The sequence below is a fragment of the Strigops habroptila genome, chromosome 12 (genome assembly GCF_004027225.2).
Source record: "Strigops habroptila isolate Jane chromosome 12, bStrHab1.2.pri, whole genome shotgun sequence".
NCBI classification, from domain to species: Eukaryota; Metazoa; Chordata; class Aves; order Psittaciformes; family Psittacidae; genus Strigops; species Strigops habroptila.
This window is the reverse complement of record NC_044288.2, coordinates 12,801,995-12,820,344: the sequence shown is the minus strand read 5'-3', so window position 1 is coordinate 12,820,344 and position 18,350 is coordinate 12,801,995. Positions and strand designations below refer to the sequence as shown.

Here is an 18,350-nt window from a genome sequence, read left to right as displayed (position 1 = left end):
AAGCCCCCACTTCTGAAAATCATGTAGCTGTCTCAGTCTGTCACACCGTCTTATTGTACCCTAGGTTTCAAAGATGCTGCTCTTTTGGTTGTTCTACATCATTTTGTGGATACAATAACATCTTAAAAATCAGATTTTGCTTAAAAGACTTTGAAGAAATTCCTTGTGTTGAGATAGAACCTCATGTTCTCTCTTCACTGTCACAGTAGGTTCTCTGTAACTTAAATCCACTCCAAATCCAAAATCTCGGTCTGAAGTTGCTTGCATTATACAGCTCCTCTGTGAGGGAATGTGAACTGGAGCAAGCAGATGGAGCAAACAGATGAGCAGACTTTGCAAGCATTTTGAAAATAGGTCTTGGACAGGGTTTTAGTGTAGGAAGCAAATAGATCTGGATGAGTAAGAATGGTACTCAAGGCTTTTTTTCTTTCTGGCTTTGCTTTTGTTATAAACTTTGCTTTCTTTGAACTTAGATCAGAATTGCCCTGAGTTCAAGATTCTCTTTTTTTTAGGGGGCCTCTGCTTTTCAAACCTGGATGCTCTCTCTGCTCTACAGGTGATTTTGTTCTTTCTCAGCAAGTTTTGTGGTTTGGTTCTATTACTATCCTTGTATCAATAACTTTCCCTTTGGGACAGGAGGTAGTCTAGAGGCAAGACGCTATGAAAACCAGATGGGCTACACGTTCAAAATGGAGCTGATGAAGCTGACAGCCTCTGCGATCTTACCAAGCGTGTCTTTGTATGGGTGATAAAATCAGCACTCAAATTTCTGCCACGTCTTTTCATTTCTCTTCTACTTTGCATCCAGACTTACTTTCACTTCAGACAGAAGTGATGTAGGTAGATATTTGCCTTCTTTGCTTCTGTGCTGGAACCGTGATGTAGAGATCCTTGGCAACCTTGGTGGCACAGGAAAGCCACATAACCTCACAGGGGAACTTGCATAACTCTCCAGAGCAACTTGCACGCAGCACTGTGTATGCTGAGACCACTCTAGCAATATCATTGAACTCATTTTCTAAATGTTTTGCTGTGAGTTGCCTATTTAGGTATCCACAGCTTCAAATCTGGAATAAATGTACTTTTGAAAGCTAGTTCAGGCTGCACACAGTAATTATAATGTGGGAAGTACTGTGTAACCATTGGTAGAGATCTGTTACTATGTGTGGAGCTGCAGATAGTTTGAATGTTAATGCCCTAATTTGAAAATGTGGTTTTGAAGGGCAAGCCATGAGTTGAGTGCCCGGTAGCATGTTCCATGTGCTATAGATGGCTTAGATTGAAATCTCTAAGTTGTCAAATGGCTTTGCACTCGGAAAGTCTTGTGTGTGATATGCCATGTTATTTTTAAATGTAAATTATGTGGTTTTCTCCTTTTTTTTTTTATAGGGACTGGAGACATTGTCGCTGTCATGATTACAGAATCAAAGGTTAAGGAGATCCTGAATTACTTGGAAAAGAATATCTCTGTCCTGATGGCAATAGCAGTCGGGTCCCGTGTTCCTCCTAAAAACTTCAGTCGGGGCTCTCTAGTCTTTGTGTCAATATCATTCATTGTTTTGATGATAATTTCTTCAGCATGGTTAATATTTTACTTCATCCAGAAGATCAGGTACACAAGTGCACGTGACCGGAATCAGGTAAGGGCACTCCTCCTTTGTTTCTCTGAGTTCTGGAGGGGATGTTTCTGTGTACAGTAGTCAATAGAGAACAAATAATGTCCATCAAACTAGTGTTCATAGCCTCTTTGTTCCAAGGCAGGGCATGTTGCTGGACAAGGGTTTTTATATAACAAAGTGTTCTTATTCCAAGCAGCACCAGTACAAGATCTTATCGCATGACAGGAAAGGATAGAACTGAAGCAAAATATTTGCATTTTGATGACTAAAAGTCTAGGAGGAAGATCCAGTTCTATGTTGGTTCAATAATACATCCTGTATGTACATTGGGAACGGGCAGGAAAGTTGGATAGTAAATGAACTTGTATAGTGTAGGAGAATGCAGAGCTAATGTTATTAATTCTGTCCATGTTCTCAAAGATAGTAGTTAAGGTAATTCAGAAGTTGTATAAAGGTATTTCCAAACTATAATCTGTCCTGAACGTTAATTAGTGATCTGTGTTAATTTTCAGCTTTATTCAAGATTACACTTGGTATGGACCGCCCAATTCTCCTGGTCATGTATTTTAAGTAAAATTTAGTCCAGTATGCCTTTTTTACATTCTTTTTCAATTAATTTAAGAACTAACTTAAGTATGGCCATGCTTAGAGATGTTGACTACATCAAGTCATCAATTCAAATACAGATTAAATGTCAGAAGTAAATGTTTTACGAGTGTGGACTTAACGGCACGCTGCCTCCATAGTGTGACTTGGCTTTTACTGGGAAGGGTCAGTAGGCCTCAAGGAATCCACTGTGCTCTCTTTGCCTGTGCCTCTCTGTCAAGGCTAGCTTACAAAGCTGCTGACCTCTAGCCAGTGTCACCCCTCTTTCCCCCAGAGTACGGCTAATACACAGGAGCTCACTGTGAGGCGGTGCTTTGGTGTTTTGTCAAACCTAAAACAAATGCAAACTTAAAACCTCAGTTGTGACAAAGGATTTCCTTTTTAGCTTCTATAAATAGTGTCTGATGCTGCAGGTCCCATGGGCATCCTGTACATTTTCCTAAGGATGTCATTCTTAAATGACCACACTGTAACGAGTACTTAGTGTGGTCCCTTGGGGTGGTGAAAGTTTAAATATAACTGTTACTCAATGAATGTCTGTGGAATATTAAATTGGGCCTTCTTTATCCCCCTACATGGTTCTAGGCTTCTTCCAAATGTCCGTGTTTCAAAACAGTTGCTCCATTGGGAAAGGGCTTTTATGACCTTTTTTCTTTCTTTAGATTTTTACAAAGGTCAGGAGAAACTTGATGAAAATTTTATGTGGTTTAAAAAGCTGAGCTCATTAAATTTTAATAAGAAGGTGGCGACAGCTAAAGCTTGTTTTTAAAGAGCTTTGAGAGCTTTCATGGAGAGAAGGTTGTACTGTTAGTGATGAAATAACCAGGTTTAGACGATGATCTTGTTTTTAAGTTATGTCAAGGCACACTTTAAAAAAGAAAAATCAAAAACATCAAAACCGTGCTGTGTTTTGTAGGTAGTGCAAGTAGACATTGGTGTTTCTCTTGTGCGCGTCCGCCAGACGTATGCAAGTCTTTTGCATGTGGTGGTGGCTTTTCCATCATGATAGTTCTGGGTTTTAAAAGCAAGCATATGCTGTATGCCTATCCCCTACTCTATCAAAATAGCAAATCCTGAGCATTTCCAGTGTTAGCATGAAAAAGTATTTGTTAAAATTAGAAAATGGAAGAGGTGGATCTCTTAAATGGAAGAGTACTTAGGTCAATATGCTTGTTTCAGGACATGTAATTGAGATTTGTTTAAATTGACCTATTCTCAAATGTTAAAGTTAGGAAGATATTTCTGTCTTCAGGAAGCAATAACTTCCTCATCCCAGAGCATCCCCTTCTGTTTCTGATGCTGCATTTCCTACATGGGTATTCTTCAGTAGTTGGGACTATCTGATTTTTCAAATCCATGCTCTAAAAAGCATAAAATAAGAGGTGTTCTTCTGTGGAAGCTACAAAAAAAAGTGTTTCTGTAATTCTAGAATAACAGTGGCACAGTTGGTTGTCCTGGACTTCTGAGGTCTACGTGTTTCTCAAATAAAAGCAGCTGCCTTAGCTTCAGTTTCTGTGCACAGAAACAACCCATCTCTTTCAAAAGCAGAGTACTTGTTACGTGATGGAGGTGAAAGATTAAATGCATAAACTCCCCTTTTTCCAGTCAATGTAAACCAAATGTGATGTCTCAGGTTCCTGAAACAAGGAAACAAGAAGCCATGAGCTTTGTTCCACTCAGTGCCCTGTCTCTGGGATCTCATGGAGCAGCTGGCAAGCAGCCATTCTTCCTTGGTTGGGAACTGGGCATTGCAGTAGGAATGAGCACTTGAACTGCAGAAATGGTTCCTTCCATCCACCAATGGTGGTCATAAAAACAGCATAAACAACAAAAAAGAGCTTGGCCTCTGCATTCAGATTGAGGTTCATTTTCAAACCAGTATTCATTTCAGCTTTATTTAAGTCTGTATTGGCTTATTTAGGTTTCGTGACCCATATTTTTTTCCTTTGTGAGATCCTGGTGGTTTCAAGTAATAGCAAGAGAGAAACTAGGTTACACTGAGAGCATCTCTTGTCTCAGAATAAAATTGGCCTGCTCGGGGGGGGGGGGGGGATTAGTAATAATTCAAGCTTAAGAAGAGAACCAGGGGTATATTACGTACAGCATCCTGAATAAGACCCAGTGTGAGTAGACTATAACGGAAATCATCAGGAAGGCATGTTGCTTCAGCTTTTATCCTGTGGGCTGGGTTTGATCAGTTTTGTCACACACATGTTGGATCACTTTTGTGGACGTTTATATGGTCCATGAGGTTTATGCTCAAGCTTATTGAGTGCATTTGTGGGCTCAGTTGTTGGGGTGTTTTTTCTTCCTGGCATATCTGTGTCCTTTTGTGTGTGTGTGTTTGTCTTATGTGTTGGCCTACTGCCATAGAATGTATTGCAATGTTAGTATGGGGCCCAAATAAGTCATTCTAAAGGACAATAATGAAGCTTGTTTATCAGGGTTAATTTGTGTTCTTTTATTTGTCACTTCACTAGCGTCGTCTTGGAGATGCTGCCAAGAAAGCCATCGGTAAATTGACAACCAGGACAGTAAAGAAAGGTGATAAGGTATAATAATAATATTTCAACATGGTAAATTTGAGCATCATGTTCAATTTTTACTGGGGGAAACAGTCCCAGTTTTTCCTTTCTGCTGCTGATTTATGACCATGCCTTCCTTGTTGGAGGCTTACTTTGTCCTGTGGTAGAATATTTTGTATAACTCTTAGTCTCAATGTATGCTGTAAGTCTGTACATTTCAAAGACGTTTTTCTTGCTTAAATACTACTTGCACTCCATCTGGCAACTGTGACAGTGGTTTTGTGTGCTGGCTGGCTGGGGGTTTTGCTGGTAGGAGTACAGAGGGTTAGCATTATTTACGTGGAATTCTGTAAGCTTAGAATCATTCCATATGCAAGTTGTGTGAAGTAAAAATAAGTTTAAAAGACAGGTAATTAAGGACAATCTCTTATGTAAAATATGAATATCTAGTAATCGGAGGGGGAGTATAAACAGGTATTTCATTAAAGACAGTAAATGTTAGTTCAAGAGTATTTCTTGCCAGTATACAAACTCAAATATATGGTAAGTCCTAAACTTTTTTCACTTTTAGGAGCATTACTGCTTTGTCTTTGATCCTTAAAGGAAAGGAGTCACTTAATCTTGCTTAATTTTTGCTCTTTAATTTGCAAAAGGCAAGGGAATTCTGGCTAAGATTTGATTTTTAAGAGAAAACTATTTCCTTGGACCTTTTCAGTGTGATTCGGTTTTATCTTTATCAGCACTATCAGCAATAGTGTTGATAAAGATAAAAATCTTTTTATCTTTATCAGGAAGTGATGGAAAAATTTGCTTCCAGAGAGAAGGCAGAAAAAATCTTTGCTCTTTTTCCCTCCCTATGTAGTTTTATTTCAAGCCAGCCCACTGCACTAAACCTTTTCTGTGCGTATGGGAGTACATATAGATAAGGGGAACTTTTCCAAATTAAAGATGCTGTCATTTGACAGCATAAATTCAAAACTGGCAGGTGACGAGCAGGTTGCAGTACAGGCAGCATGAGGTGCACACGCAGGTGAACAGAGGGTAAGAGAAAACCTGTCCTTCATCAGAGCAGTCCATCGGGATTCTCTGCATGCAGCACTGACTGGTGCTGGCCAGGGAGGGGCTGTTTTGCTGAGGTTCTTGTCTGGTGTCTTCCTCATAGATTGCTGGCATCAAAAAGAACAAAAAAAGAATAATGAACTTGAACTAGGAGATGGCACAGTCTGTTTGATGTCACAGACCCAAACATTTTAAATATATATTGCTGATGCCGTACCTACATCCAAATAAAATCAGCCTTTTGTCATTAGACACTTTTAAATTCTGATGTTTATAATAATAATAATAAAACCATAACTTCTGGAAATCAGGAAAGAGAGGAGACAGTCAGTGATCCTCATCTGCATGTCTGGATAATGATTATGATAATTCTGTAAGTAAGCAGCAGACAAAAATATGGGACTACTCTGAAATAAGTCAAGTGTGCTGGTTCTGGCTATAAAAGAGAATTCCGGGATTCTTGGCCTGGGAAAAAACAGAACAAACTGAGTAAAATAGAAGTTTTAGCTCCAAGCTGAAGTAAAGCCTCTAGAAAAATCACCACTATATTTTATAGTGATTCAGCTTAGTATTAGAATCACCTTAGGCCTCAGCTTATGTTTCAAATGATCATTTACCAGCTCTGCATGAGGGGAGAGTTTTGAATGTATGAGAGTTTTCTTTCTCAAGTCATGTTGGAATGTAATAACCCAGTCATTCTTTTGTATCTTCATAGTAACAGCCACTTGGCACAATGTAGTTCATATACTAGTCACGATTACTTTTACATTTGTCATAGCCTCAACTCTTGACTTGAAATTTCATTCTATTCATTTTAGGAAACAGACCCAGACTTTGATCATTGTGCTGTCTGCATTGAGAGTTACAAGCAGAATGATGTTGTTCGCATTTTACCATGCAAGTAAGCTAGTAAAGTTGCTTTGTTTGGAAACTACTCTTTGTGCTCCTTTGCTTGATTTCATGTAACGTGTATTATGATTTACAGACAAAACTGTTAGAAGTTTTCGGTCCTAATAACAGCCACTTTAATTTAGACTATGATAGCAGAAGGTATGAAGGTGTTAATTTGGCACTGTTATGACAGTAGAGATTAAACAAAAGATTCTGATCTTGAAGATGGGCATTTTGGGCATATCAGCAATGGAACTATTAAGATTGTAAGGGGGAGGTGGGGGAGTGGTGCAGATTTAAGGACCAGGCAGACACAAAAACCTGAAGTATAATGAACCAGGTACAGCTGCAGCATTCTGCACAGTACACATGCAACACTGGCTGCAGGTTTCTGAAGCAGTATAGGAAACAGAAATGCAGTCTTTCCAACCTTCATACCTCCTCTGACATCAGTCAGCCAATGTGCTGTCATCTGTCTTTGATCTCTCTGGTGCAATCTGTTCTTCACTAGTGCCTGAAGATTTGTACTTGCTGCATTGGTGCTCAAAATGTAACAACTTCCTCCTTTTATGCCATTCTCTTGACACTTAAAGGTTTTCATTTTGTTTACATTCCACTTCCATTCTTGAGTTGTTTCAGGATATTTGCTCTTTGAGAGATGCTTATAAGTACTTTTCCATGTGTGATTGGTTTTGATGGATTGGTACATTTTGGTAGCCTTAAGATTAGCAAGGACATCTTTCCCTTGTATTCTGCAATGCAAAGATTTCTTCTTATCTCCAGACACAAAAAGCACCTTATGGTATATATATGCAGCCAAGATCCAGTAATTTGGCCCGTGCTTAGTATATAGTGTTCTGCATGATACTCTAGAAGCAACAATGTCATGGTGTTGGACTCGATCCTCAGTCGTGCAGCAGTAGCACATAAGAGCTCATTATTGGTCGTCTAAGTCCTCCTGCAGGCTGCTCTGAATAGCTGGAATATTTTTCTTCTAATGCATGATGAATTTCTATCATCATAAAGGGAAAACAGTATTATATCTTATTGATGAAAATGTGTGCATTCTACTTGTGAAGCCAGAATTTTAATTGAATTTACTTTATGTTCTTTACCTCTTAGACTGTGGAAAACAATGACCTGTTTTAGATTCCCACTGTTGTTGTTTAGTTAATATACTGTACAAATGTTTGTTTAGGAACTCCCATTAAAATATTTGGGATTAGAAGAGCTTGGTCTTAGATAAAGATTTGGTCATGCAGATGTCTGTGCATTTCTCTTTCACATTTCTATCATTTTTACTCAAAGATGATGTCGTCTTGCCCTAAAAAAATGTACTCCCAAGTGTTAACTAAAGATTCCAGTTATGTCCTGTATTGTAATCTCAAGTACATCTTGCATCTGTGAATTGAGGCCTCGTCTTTGGTTTGTTACATAGAAGATTACTTGAAAGTTAGGGGAGGAACTTCTGTAAACTGCACACCAGTGTTGGACCACTAAGATGATGGTTTAAACTGCCTCTTAAAAAAGCTTTACTTGTGTAATTCAGGGTGGTTTTGTGAGGCTCAAGGATGTGGAATGGAGGCTCACAAATCCCTCTCACTGTGCCTTTCTCTCGATACTGAACAGAGCTCAGAGGGATGTCCTTGCCAACAAAGAGAGAATGAGTCTTCATCTGATAGGAAAGCATCTTCTCCCACTAAGCACAAGGCAGAGCTGGGACTAAAAGTCAGCTTCCTTAAACAACTGCCACTGTCCAAGCAATGGCTCTGTTGCTGGTATCAGCAGATGTGATGTAGATCATTTAGCCAAGATGATCATTGATTTTTATTTTATTTGATTTTTTTATTTATTTAAATTTTAAAAAAGTCAATTTGCTTCAGACAACTTTGAGGCACAGTCCTGCAGAGAGGAAGCTCCCTGCTCTCAGGGATAGTTACAGATGCTTCAGGGAGCTGGAAGAAGGTGCATCTGGCTGCTATCTCAGCACAACCTCCCCCAGTGCAGTCTCCCATAAAAAGGAGATATCAAGGCTCTTGTGTAGATCCTTTTCTGTTCCGTTTTTCACAAGAATATAAGGTCAGCGGGGGCTCAGTTTCCATTCCTGCCGAAGGCCATATGACAACTTTTATGTTCACTTTCTACTTCTCTTTTTTTAAATCTTACTTTTCATCTGCTGCAGCTCAGGTTTGAGTTGAGTGCAAAACCATCTTGGCTAAGCAGAAACACTGACATGGATACGCTCCTCAAGACATTCTTATATTTGTAAAAGAAGAGCCAACCAGTACCTGCAGAGATGAGCCCAGTACATTTCAGATTGCATTTAAGACTTTTCAGTCTTCAGCATCTGAGATACTTCTCTCCAAATCTTGTTTTGGAAATATAATCCCTTTCTACTTCCTGATACTTCGACCTCTCTTTTTAGTGCAACATGCAAAGGTAGTTTAAAAGGGAGAAGAAAAAAAATAAATCAGAAGAGAGTCTCAAGCCAAATGAGAAATTTCAAGAAAACTATGGAGAAAATGGCTTGTCCAGGAGGAAGCAAATGAAAGGCTTGAAGTTTTTCTTACTGTGCCTGCTGAGGAAGCTATAATCATTACACAGTAGGAGTCACTGACATATGACATCCTTGCTGCTTTCATCAATTTAAAAGTAGCATTTCCCTTTGGTACCACAACTGTTCTCTGCAGTTAAGTGTGGTCTGTCACTCAGTGCCTCAGCAGAGAGGAGGCTGGTCTGGGCAGGGACACAGCAGGCAAAACCTACCAGCAGCTAAGCCACTTGCACCTAAAATTCTATAGTGAAACAACATGTTTGTGATGTGAAGTTTTGTGGCAGGTGGGAAATTGCAGCCAACTTAAAAATAAAGTGAAAATGATTGCAGACAATGCACTTGAACTTCTATCATTCATTTCGTGCTTCAGCAAATCTGTTCAGCAAGAGCAGCCTGTGGATATACCTATAGCTTTTAGTGCACAGAGAGATAAGGCCACCATCTGTCTTAGGCTTAGAAGCCTGAGGAACAGCTCTGTCTTTTGTGAATACCATTATGTAAGTTAAAAATGAGTAAGCAAATGTCAGAGGGATTCTAGCAAAAGACAAACCTCATGGACAATTTTCTTTATTCGGATAGTTTTACTCCACCATCTGTGGAGTCTGTGTCTACTTGATGAACAGGTACTGGGTGAAAAGTGATCAGGAGGGGGTAGTGTGAAGGACTTGTGAGAGATGAGGGAAGGGGAGAGCAAAGTGACAGCTTAGAGAAAAGCAGAGAGTGACATTGGAAAGGGCAGACAGGTGGCCTGGGAATGAAGGAAGAGAATTAAAGGAGCAGTAAATATGCTAAAATAAATGACTTTTGAACCCAGTTCTTTAATAATTCCTGTACTGGGATAGAAGGAGGAAGTGAGAAAAGTGACTAAGCCAGATTTTCGTCTGTTGATTCTGTGCTGCTGCAAATAGCTGCCTTTTGTCTTTTGGAAGCAAATTAACACAATATCTCAATGCCATCCTTACTGCAGTGCCCCTGCACAACCCCCGTTTTCTCTGCTACCTGCTTGAGAGAGCAGTCTCTCATTTCCCCCAGCAATAGTATATTTGTGGAGAGCACTGAGACAGCTCTCCCCTGGTGTTCTCTGTTGGGGACACACATGTGGTGCCTTCCTCCCCACTGCAGCAGGCCAGACATCTCTCCTCAGCTCTGCTAAGTGTGACGGGCTGCCTGGAGCAGGGCAGGAAGGACCTGTGTGCTGCTGGGAGGTTTGTACCCCAGGGCAAGGGGAGCAGTTGCCTTCAGCAGTAACCAAAGATGCTACTTTGCAGCAGCACATCGATCCCCTTTGGTGGTATGCTGCACTGGGAGCAGGGAAGTGTTGTGAGCTCTTGGGAAATAGCACTTGTGAACTCTTTCAAACTCTTCTCCTTGTGTGATATGCTAATTCAGAGTCATTACACTACCAAAAGGGATTTCTAAATCACTTTTTCTCCGTGAAACGCTGCAAAGAAGCGGTGGTGTTATTACGAGCTGGAGGGCAACTAACTGGGATATGCTGACACAGTGGAAAAATACCTGCAGGTCACCTGTTTGGAGTTATGCCTGCATGGGAGACTTCTTCAGTGCTACCAGCCTGGCTGCTGGCCATGCTTGCTCTAGCCCTGAGGCTGGAGAAGTAGCAAAAGCTGTGTCACACTTCACTCCCTGGTGTGTGGCTTCTGGGGGAATGTCATCAGCTGCAGTGACCTAGAGCATCTTGCTAGGAACTCTTCAGATTGGTGGTCTTGGAAGACAAGTGACAAATACAAACAGGGAGAAGGTTTATGACAGAGAACACAAGGGCTTACTTTGTCAGTCTGAGATTTAAAAATAATCCGTGTGTTTACTATCTATATTGCTGTGTAACTTCTTAACTCCTGCAAGCGGAGAAATCCAGGCAGAGCCTGAGCCATGATGGTGGTATCAGCAAGCTTTATAAGGAGTAGATAAACAGCATAAGTAGTAGGCAGAGCCATGCTGATCTAAATCAATAAGTAACCTTTGGAGAACTGCACTTTTTTTTTCCCCCTTTTTTTTTTTTAAATTAATATTCTTGAAGGTTTAGGAACTAAAAGCAAAGAATTAAGAGGTCACAAAATAGTTGTGCTGTTTTGGTGCATTTGAACGCTATCAAACTGCTAATGACTCTTTAAAGTAACTCGTAATATTTAGTGGATGCATGTTGGCATCTCTATCAGTCGCCTGCTTCACTTGGTCTGAGTGCTTCTACAGCACTGATCAGCTGATAATATATTAAAACTGGTTTCATACTTCTGTGGAGTCTTCATGTCTGCTCTTTCCCAAAATACTAGATTTTCATGTTTGTCCTACTCTAAAAAACCAGACTTCAGAGATTTAATAAGAAACATAAGCAACTAAAAGCCATGATTTGCCTAACATAGAAAAACAGCATCTCTGTATGTTTCAGAAGATTTCAATCCATTTTCTACCACCCAGGATTTCTACATCTTTTCCTCTAGCTTTGTGAGTAATAAAGGGAATGCAATAAGACTAATAACAATGAGTCTGTGTTTTGTGCAGTTATTAGAACAGTAATCACTGTACATATCCTGTTTTTCATGATTGCTATATTGCTAAAGGGAACAGGCCAGCAAAGTGACTTGAGATCCTCTAAGTTTCTGTTCCTGCAATATCTGGGATATAGATGAGCAAAGTTCTCTTGCTCCCTGTCCATCTTCTGTTGACTGTAAGTCTGTGCATCTTTCGTTAGTACAGGTAGGATATGTAGTTGTAGCTGACTGGAGCCTAGTATGTTGGTATATTTTAGTCCCTCCATCAGTCTTAGTAGCCACAGACAAAACATAATTATATACTGTCTTTTTCTGTATTTGTTAACAATTTTAGGAGGCCTTTCTCTTGGGCCTTTTTCCAGAGATTTAAGAGAATTATCTGGTAATATGCCTCATTTGGTCTCCGGTTTTGAAATCCCAAGGTGTACAGAACAAAAGTCCGTGACCCCATGATGAGTTTACTGAGGCATAGAGCAGCAAGTATAATCTGAGAAGGGAGGGGACAGAGTATCTCAACTTTATGCTGCCTTGGGGGCATGCATGACCTCTTACAGACGGTGCTGGTGCCTCAAATAGATGGCAAGAACTCCTTGTTCTGCCACTGTCCCTTGCCCGCTGGTTTCAGAGCACAGCCCTTCACTGGCAAAGCAGCCCTTGTAATTGCTGATCTTTGTCATGATCACCAGGCTGTCGTGTTTGGGTGTGCCTGCTCTTGCTGGCTTTTTGCTTTGCAGTCATTGCCACTGGAAGTGAAAGACCTGGGATCTTATTGTAGGCAGTATTCAGACTAGGTTGTTATGAGTAGTTGCTAAAGCTGTATTGTGTAGAAAGTCTAGTTATACCTATTTCTGCTATGAATATGCTCTGATAAGTTCTTTGGCTTTTCAAAAGCCAAGAAGCCTGTCCTGAGTTCAGCTGTAACAATTACTTTTCTCCTTCCTAGCAGCTGGTGCAGTGCTGTGTTTCAGCTTTAGTCTGAGGACAGTACTGATAACACACCGATGTTTTAGTCGTTGCTTAGTGATACGTACTCTGGTCAAGGACTTTTCAGTCTCTCATGCTCTGCCAGTGAGGAGGGGCGCAGGAAGCTGGGAGGAAGCAGAGGTAGGACACCTGACCCAAAGTAGTCAAAGGGCTATTCCATACCACAGCATGTCATACCCAGTATAGAAACTGGGGGGAGTTACCTGGAAGGCCCAGATCTCTGCTGGGGTCGAGCTGGGAATCGGTTAGCAGGTGGTGAGCAATTGTAGTCTCTCCCCTTGTTATTTCCCTTATCATCATTATTATTATTGGTAGTAGTTTTGTATCATACTTTAGTTATTGGACTGTTATCTCAACCCGTGGGGTTTACATTCTTTCCATTCTCTTCCCCATCCTGCCTGCGGTGGGGGGAAAAAGGGGAGTGAGCGAGCGGCTGCGTGGTTCTAAGTTACTGGCTGGGCTTAAACCATGACAAAGCCATTTCCTTTAATTCCCTTAATTTAGATATGTTGTTTTGGTCTCTGCATCGTCCTTCCGTGTTGTGTTGGTTTAATATCAATCCCAACACCGTTACATTTATATTCATGTGTGCGACTAGGATTTTGTATGCGATGCAGACGGCTAGTCAGACTGTTCTCAGTGGCAGAGTTCACTGCTATGCAAGTAGAAGCCCAGTTTGCCTTTACATCCGTGAAAGAGTCCTCTTTTTTGTTTGTTTGTGGGTTGGTTGGTTTGTTTTTCTCATGACCATTATATGATGATGGACACGTTTTCCTTCCTGGTATCAAGAAATACTGATTGTAGGAAAAGCTTTCTTTTTATTTAGATGTGATAATTATAAAAGCCCTTAATAAATCAAACATCAGTGTGTTTGGGTTGGTTGCACTGACTTTTGAATAAAATTGACTGCTGGTCAGTCTGTGCTTTTCCTACCTAATTTATGGCCATGTTCTTCATAGAAATTGAGAGAAAACTTTACATAAGGTTACATTAGGAACTTTGATACCCTAGTTATTCTGCCCATGTGCATACTCATATCTGCAATAAAAGAGGAGGTGAAGAATCCTCCTTTTAAGTGTTTCTTCCTAGTTGAACTATTAGTAAAGGGTGGCAAAACCAAGCAAGAGTGTTTGATTTATTTTCTTTCTTGTTGCAATTGGCATGGAATACTGGCAATTCTAGAACTTGTTCTGCTGGCTTAATTTAAAAGCTTATTAAAACAGTTCCCATTATATAAAATAGGATTGTTTGCAAATTATTTATGTGCCTGTCTGTTCTTCTAGGCATGTTTTCCACAAAGCCTGTGTGGATCCATGGCTTAGCGAGCACTGTACATGTCCAATGTGTAAACTGAACATTTTGAAGGCACTGGGAATTGTGGTAAGTTGCACTGGTATATTGTGGATGAACTGGTTTTGCAGTTAATAACATACCTGGGATGTTACAGTAGAATTTGGTGCATGTCATCATTGCTCAAAGTGGTAAACCATACAAGCATGTTTGGGTCTTTTTCTTGAACCTCAATGCTTTTATCTGCTTCTTCCTCCACTTCTTTAAGATGGAATGAAGTAGCAACTTCAGGTGGAAGTTGCTAATTCATGTTCTTCTCTCTTGTGTGATCTGAGGACAGCCACAGTAGACGAACAAAGTGTGTATGTGTGGTTTTACTCCATTTATAGGTTTGCTACATGTAGAATATCCACCATTGTAATGTGGAATTGCTTTTTCTCCCCAGCCAAATGTGCCATGTACAGATAACGTAGCCTTTGACATGGAAAGGCTCACCAGAGGCCAGCCAGCGAGCAGGCGATCAGCACTCGGTGATTTTGCCAATGACAGCTCTCTCAGCCTGGAGCCCCTGCGCACCTCTGGGATGTCACAGCTTCCACAGGATGGGGAGCTAACGCCAAGGTCAGGAGAGATCAACATTGCTGTGACAAGTAAGTTTTCTTTGGCTTCCAGTACTGTTCTATGGTTTCCGTGGTATGTGGCACTTGCTCTGCTGTAGCTCTGTGCTGCAGGGCCGTGGTGAAAGATTTCCCTGCAGGAACAAAGGTGACCTCAGTGTCTCCTTTGCAAGAGGCATATGCTCCATATTGAAACCGATAACTCTAGGTATGACAGTGCCAACACTTCCATTATTAATGGTATATCCATTTAGACCTGCATGCAAAGAACACTGGATGACCTAAAATGGCAACAAAATAACCCTCCTGAATTTGGTAACCAGTATGAGAAGCTGGATTGCCAAAACCATTATTTACCCTGTCAGAATACTTAACATGCCATAATTTATACAAATATAAATATTTTAGCTGATTGCTATTTCTGCAGAGATTTTTTTTTTTTTCCCCCTGAGAGCATTACTACTGGAATTCTGATGTCCCTTAGCAGATGGTTTTCGTCCCAAAAATTGTAAATTAAAAAGAAGTATTTGATGTATCAACATTTGAGTATTGTCCAAATGGTTATGATATCAGAAAACTGCTCCTGCACTGCTTGCAAGCTCTCATCTGTAAGAACAGCATGGGAAATTTCCACTCACTGGATTTTACCTAGGGTTTTTAATGTATAATAGCACTATAATGAATACAATGTGTGGAATTGCATCATTTTTCCATATGCTCTAGAGTCTCAATTTGATGCATGAATGGTTGTTTTTCTGTCTGAATTGCAGTAATAGAACGCATCCAGGACAACAGTCAAATTTTTGTCTTGTATTTTGCTGATGTGCATCTGTGATCTGGATTTTGTACTTAGTGACACTGTTTGCCACTGATATATGCATAAGAGGCAGTGTAACTGATGCAGTCCATTGGAGTGTTTCTTTAGAGGCTGCAGCTAAGTATATATCTCATTAAAAAAATCTCATAAAACACACAGTCTGTATCCAGAAATGTCCTGATCTGAGAAAGAAAAATCCACTTTTAAAATCTGGTACTTTACAAAGCCAGTAAGTCACTTTGTCATGCAGTGTTCAACATCTGATTCATCTTGTATTCAGCTCTGTTGAAGAGAGAGCAAATCTGTTGGTGTGCTGCTTTCCTTGTCATGGGTGGGGAAACTCCGTAGTTTAACTGAAACTTTTCACTAATTGGTTTTGCAGAAGGTATTTTCACTGTCTCTTCCCAACTGTAGTACTGCCCTTGCACAGATGGGATGCCAGGATAAAACCAGAAATAATCAGTAACAGTTCATTCTGACAATGTTTATAAAACAAGGCTTTAGGAAAGGCTGTTCAAATGTTTGGATTTCAGGGGTGACATATGCATCCTTTGATGCATGGGAGTTAAACCAAAAGGCATATTCAACAAACATGTTTGTATTCTGAACTATTGCTATGTGCCAAATTGATCTTGAGGAGGGAGAACTTTGAATAGTGAACATTCTTTAATATTCCTCTTTATACTATTTGTTTTTCAATGTGTCTGTATGTATACACTAACATTGAAATGGCTTTCCCATGTTGTATTCCTGTCTATTTAATGGCACGCTCTAGTGATGTTTTACTATTGGACAAGCTATGCTATTTTTGTTGGTTTTTAAAATAACATTATAGCATTTATTCAGGAGGGAGGGAAAAGACACAAATTAAGCATGAAAGTATATTGGGTGTGCTTATGTGAAGAACCACATCTCAGCTAATCTAAACCAACCCTGACAATCTCCTTTCTAACTTGCGGGCGGACAGAGCTTTCATTACATTTCCCCTTGTTCCTGCATTTCACTTTGCATAAAGTAATTTTTCTTAATCACTAACCCTTGGGATCAGCCAGGAAATATTGTTGTGCCATGCTTTTTTCCACACCTCTCTCCACTTCTTCTTTGCTAGCCTTCTCCAGTCAGTAACTCTGTGGCTAACCTCCTTCTGCTTCACCTCCTGGTGCCAGTCATGGCTTAGAAGCCTCTTGCCTCCCGCCAGTGGTGTTTGAGGGGAATATTGGCATCGCTTTGACATAAGCCTTCTCCCACGAGTGATTTCCTCCCTTTCCTTTGTCAACAGAAGAATGGTTTATTATTGCCAGTTTTGGCCTCCTCAGTGCCCTTACACTCTGCTACATGATCATCAAAGCCACAGCTAGCTTGAATGCTAATGAGTAAGTAAAAATTCAGATGTTTCTATATATTTCTGGTGGGTGGGTGTCATGGAAACATTGGGAACAAATACCAAGAAATAGGAAAAATGCAGTTTTAAAAGAATCAAATGCCTTTTCTGCATTTCTCATATGTGTCTCTGTTAACAGTAGGTTCCAGGATAACATCTAAAGTCCCTCGTAATTTATATTTAGCTGGATTGTCCAGGGAAATCTCCTTGCTAAGTGGAGACACAGAACAGGGAAAAGAGAGAGTATTTATATTTAGGTTTTGATCAATGGTCTAAGTAAACATTAGATTTCTGCCATTAAATATCCATGTTCAAGATTCACTTGGCAGAGCCAAAAATTACTAGTATCAGTTTCCTTTGACAGTTTTCACCTCAATTTCATAGTCAAATTTCATATTAAATAAAAATAAAAATCTGTATTTCTAGTTGGCACGCTTTCAACTAAGAAGAAAAGGTATTTAAATAGAAAACTCCCTTTCTGCTTTCAGGAGAGGGAGATAGAAAAGTACTGAATACACGACTGTTTCTTCACCCTTGAGTAAAGACAGCAGATCAGTCTTCTGAGCTCTCATTGTAGTATGCCTAAGAATTGCAGTCAAAGGAGTGCTTAAAGACATCCACGCTTTCTTAATTTTTATAGACACCCCCAGTGCCTCCCTTCAAACAGGCTGGACAAGAAATGACCCCAACACACGACTTTTACTCTTTTTTTATAGTTCTGTGTAGGCAATTATAAATCAATTCTGCAGACCTATTAACTGGGTACATCTGGCTATTTTCATTTAGATGTATGGAGCATCTGGGCTCATGATACATATTTAATCCTTATTTATCTGGGGAGGGGAAGTGTCAAAATCTTTGTCTCTGGATGTCTTGATGCTTTCCACTAATGTGTTGATCTCTTACCAAAAGTGGGGTGAGATTCAGAGGCATTCTCCTGCACAGCCTGGAAATGTAGCTTTATAAGCATGATTTTTTAATTACATTTTTTTAGCTGAGAAGTGCTTTTTTTACTTTTATTGCTGCCTGGAAAGTATAAGGTGTCCTTCTCAATAAGATGGAAACATGGCTAATAGTCTCCAGTGTAAAACTAATCTTTTTCAGGAGGGGCCATAATAAGTTCTTACAGGTTTTGGTCATCAGGGACCTTTGATTACCACTAGTTTGCAAATCTTCCTTTCCTCCTCTTTTCAGATGCTAATTCCAAAAGGGGTTAATGACAAAAAGTTTTAGAATTTCAAACAGCCCTGTCAAGTCTCCTGATTTATTTTTCCCATTTGTCAAAATCTTGGAATTGCCACTATCTATCAGCAGCTTGGCAGCAACGCTGTGGCTGAATGTAGTTAATCTGCACTGAAAAATAGCTTGGGAAAGCAGGGAGCAAGATGAGTTGTGAAACAGGAATGGCTGCATTTCTGGGCATTTCCACATCGTTAGGAAGAAGAGAAGGAACAGTAGCCCATGTCTTATCATCCAGATGTGGGCACTGATAGCAAT

General features: G+C 40.1%; 1 protein-coding gene across 4 annotated transcripts in view; it reads left to right on the top strand.

Moving 5' to 3' along the window:
• Positions 1–18,350, top strand: part of RNF130 (ring finger protein 130) — a 56,401-nt gene that overhangs the window by 23,116 nt on the left and 14,935 nt on the right. For 2 of the 4 annotated variants that reach the window (XM_030505138.1, XM_030505137.1), the window contains exons 3-8: positions 1,390–1,640; positions 4,706–4,777; positions 6,628–6,710; positions 14,032–14,128; positions 14,484–14,688; positions 16,752–16,845. In XM_030505138.1, the coding sequence (XP_030360998.1) occupies positions 1,390–1,640; positions 4,706–4,777; positions 6,628–6,710; positions 14,032–14,128; positions 14,484–14,688; positions 16,752–16,845 (802 nt within the window). The other 2 variants (XM_030505141.1, XM_030505139.1) reach the window with 2 other exon arrangements.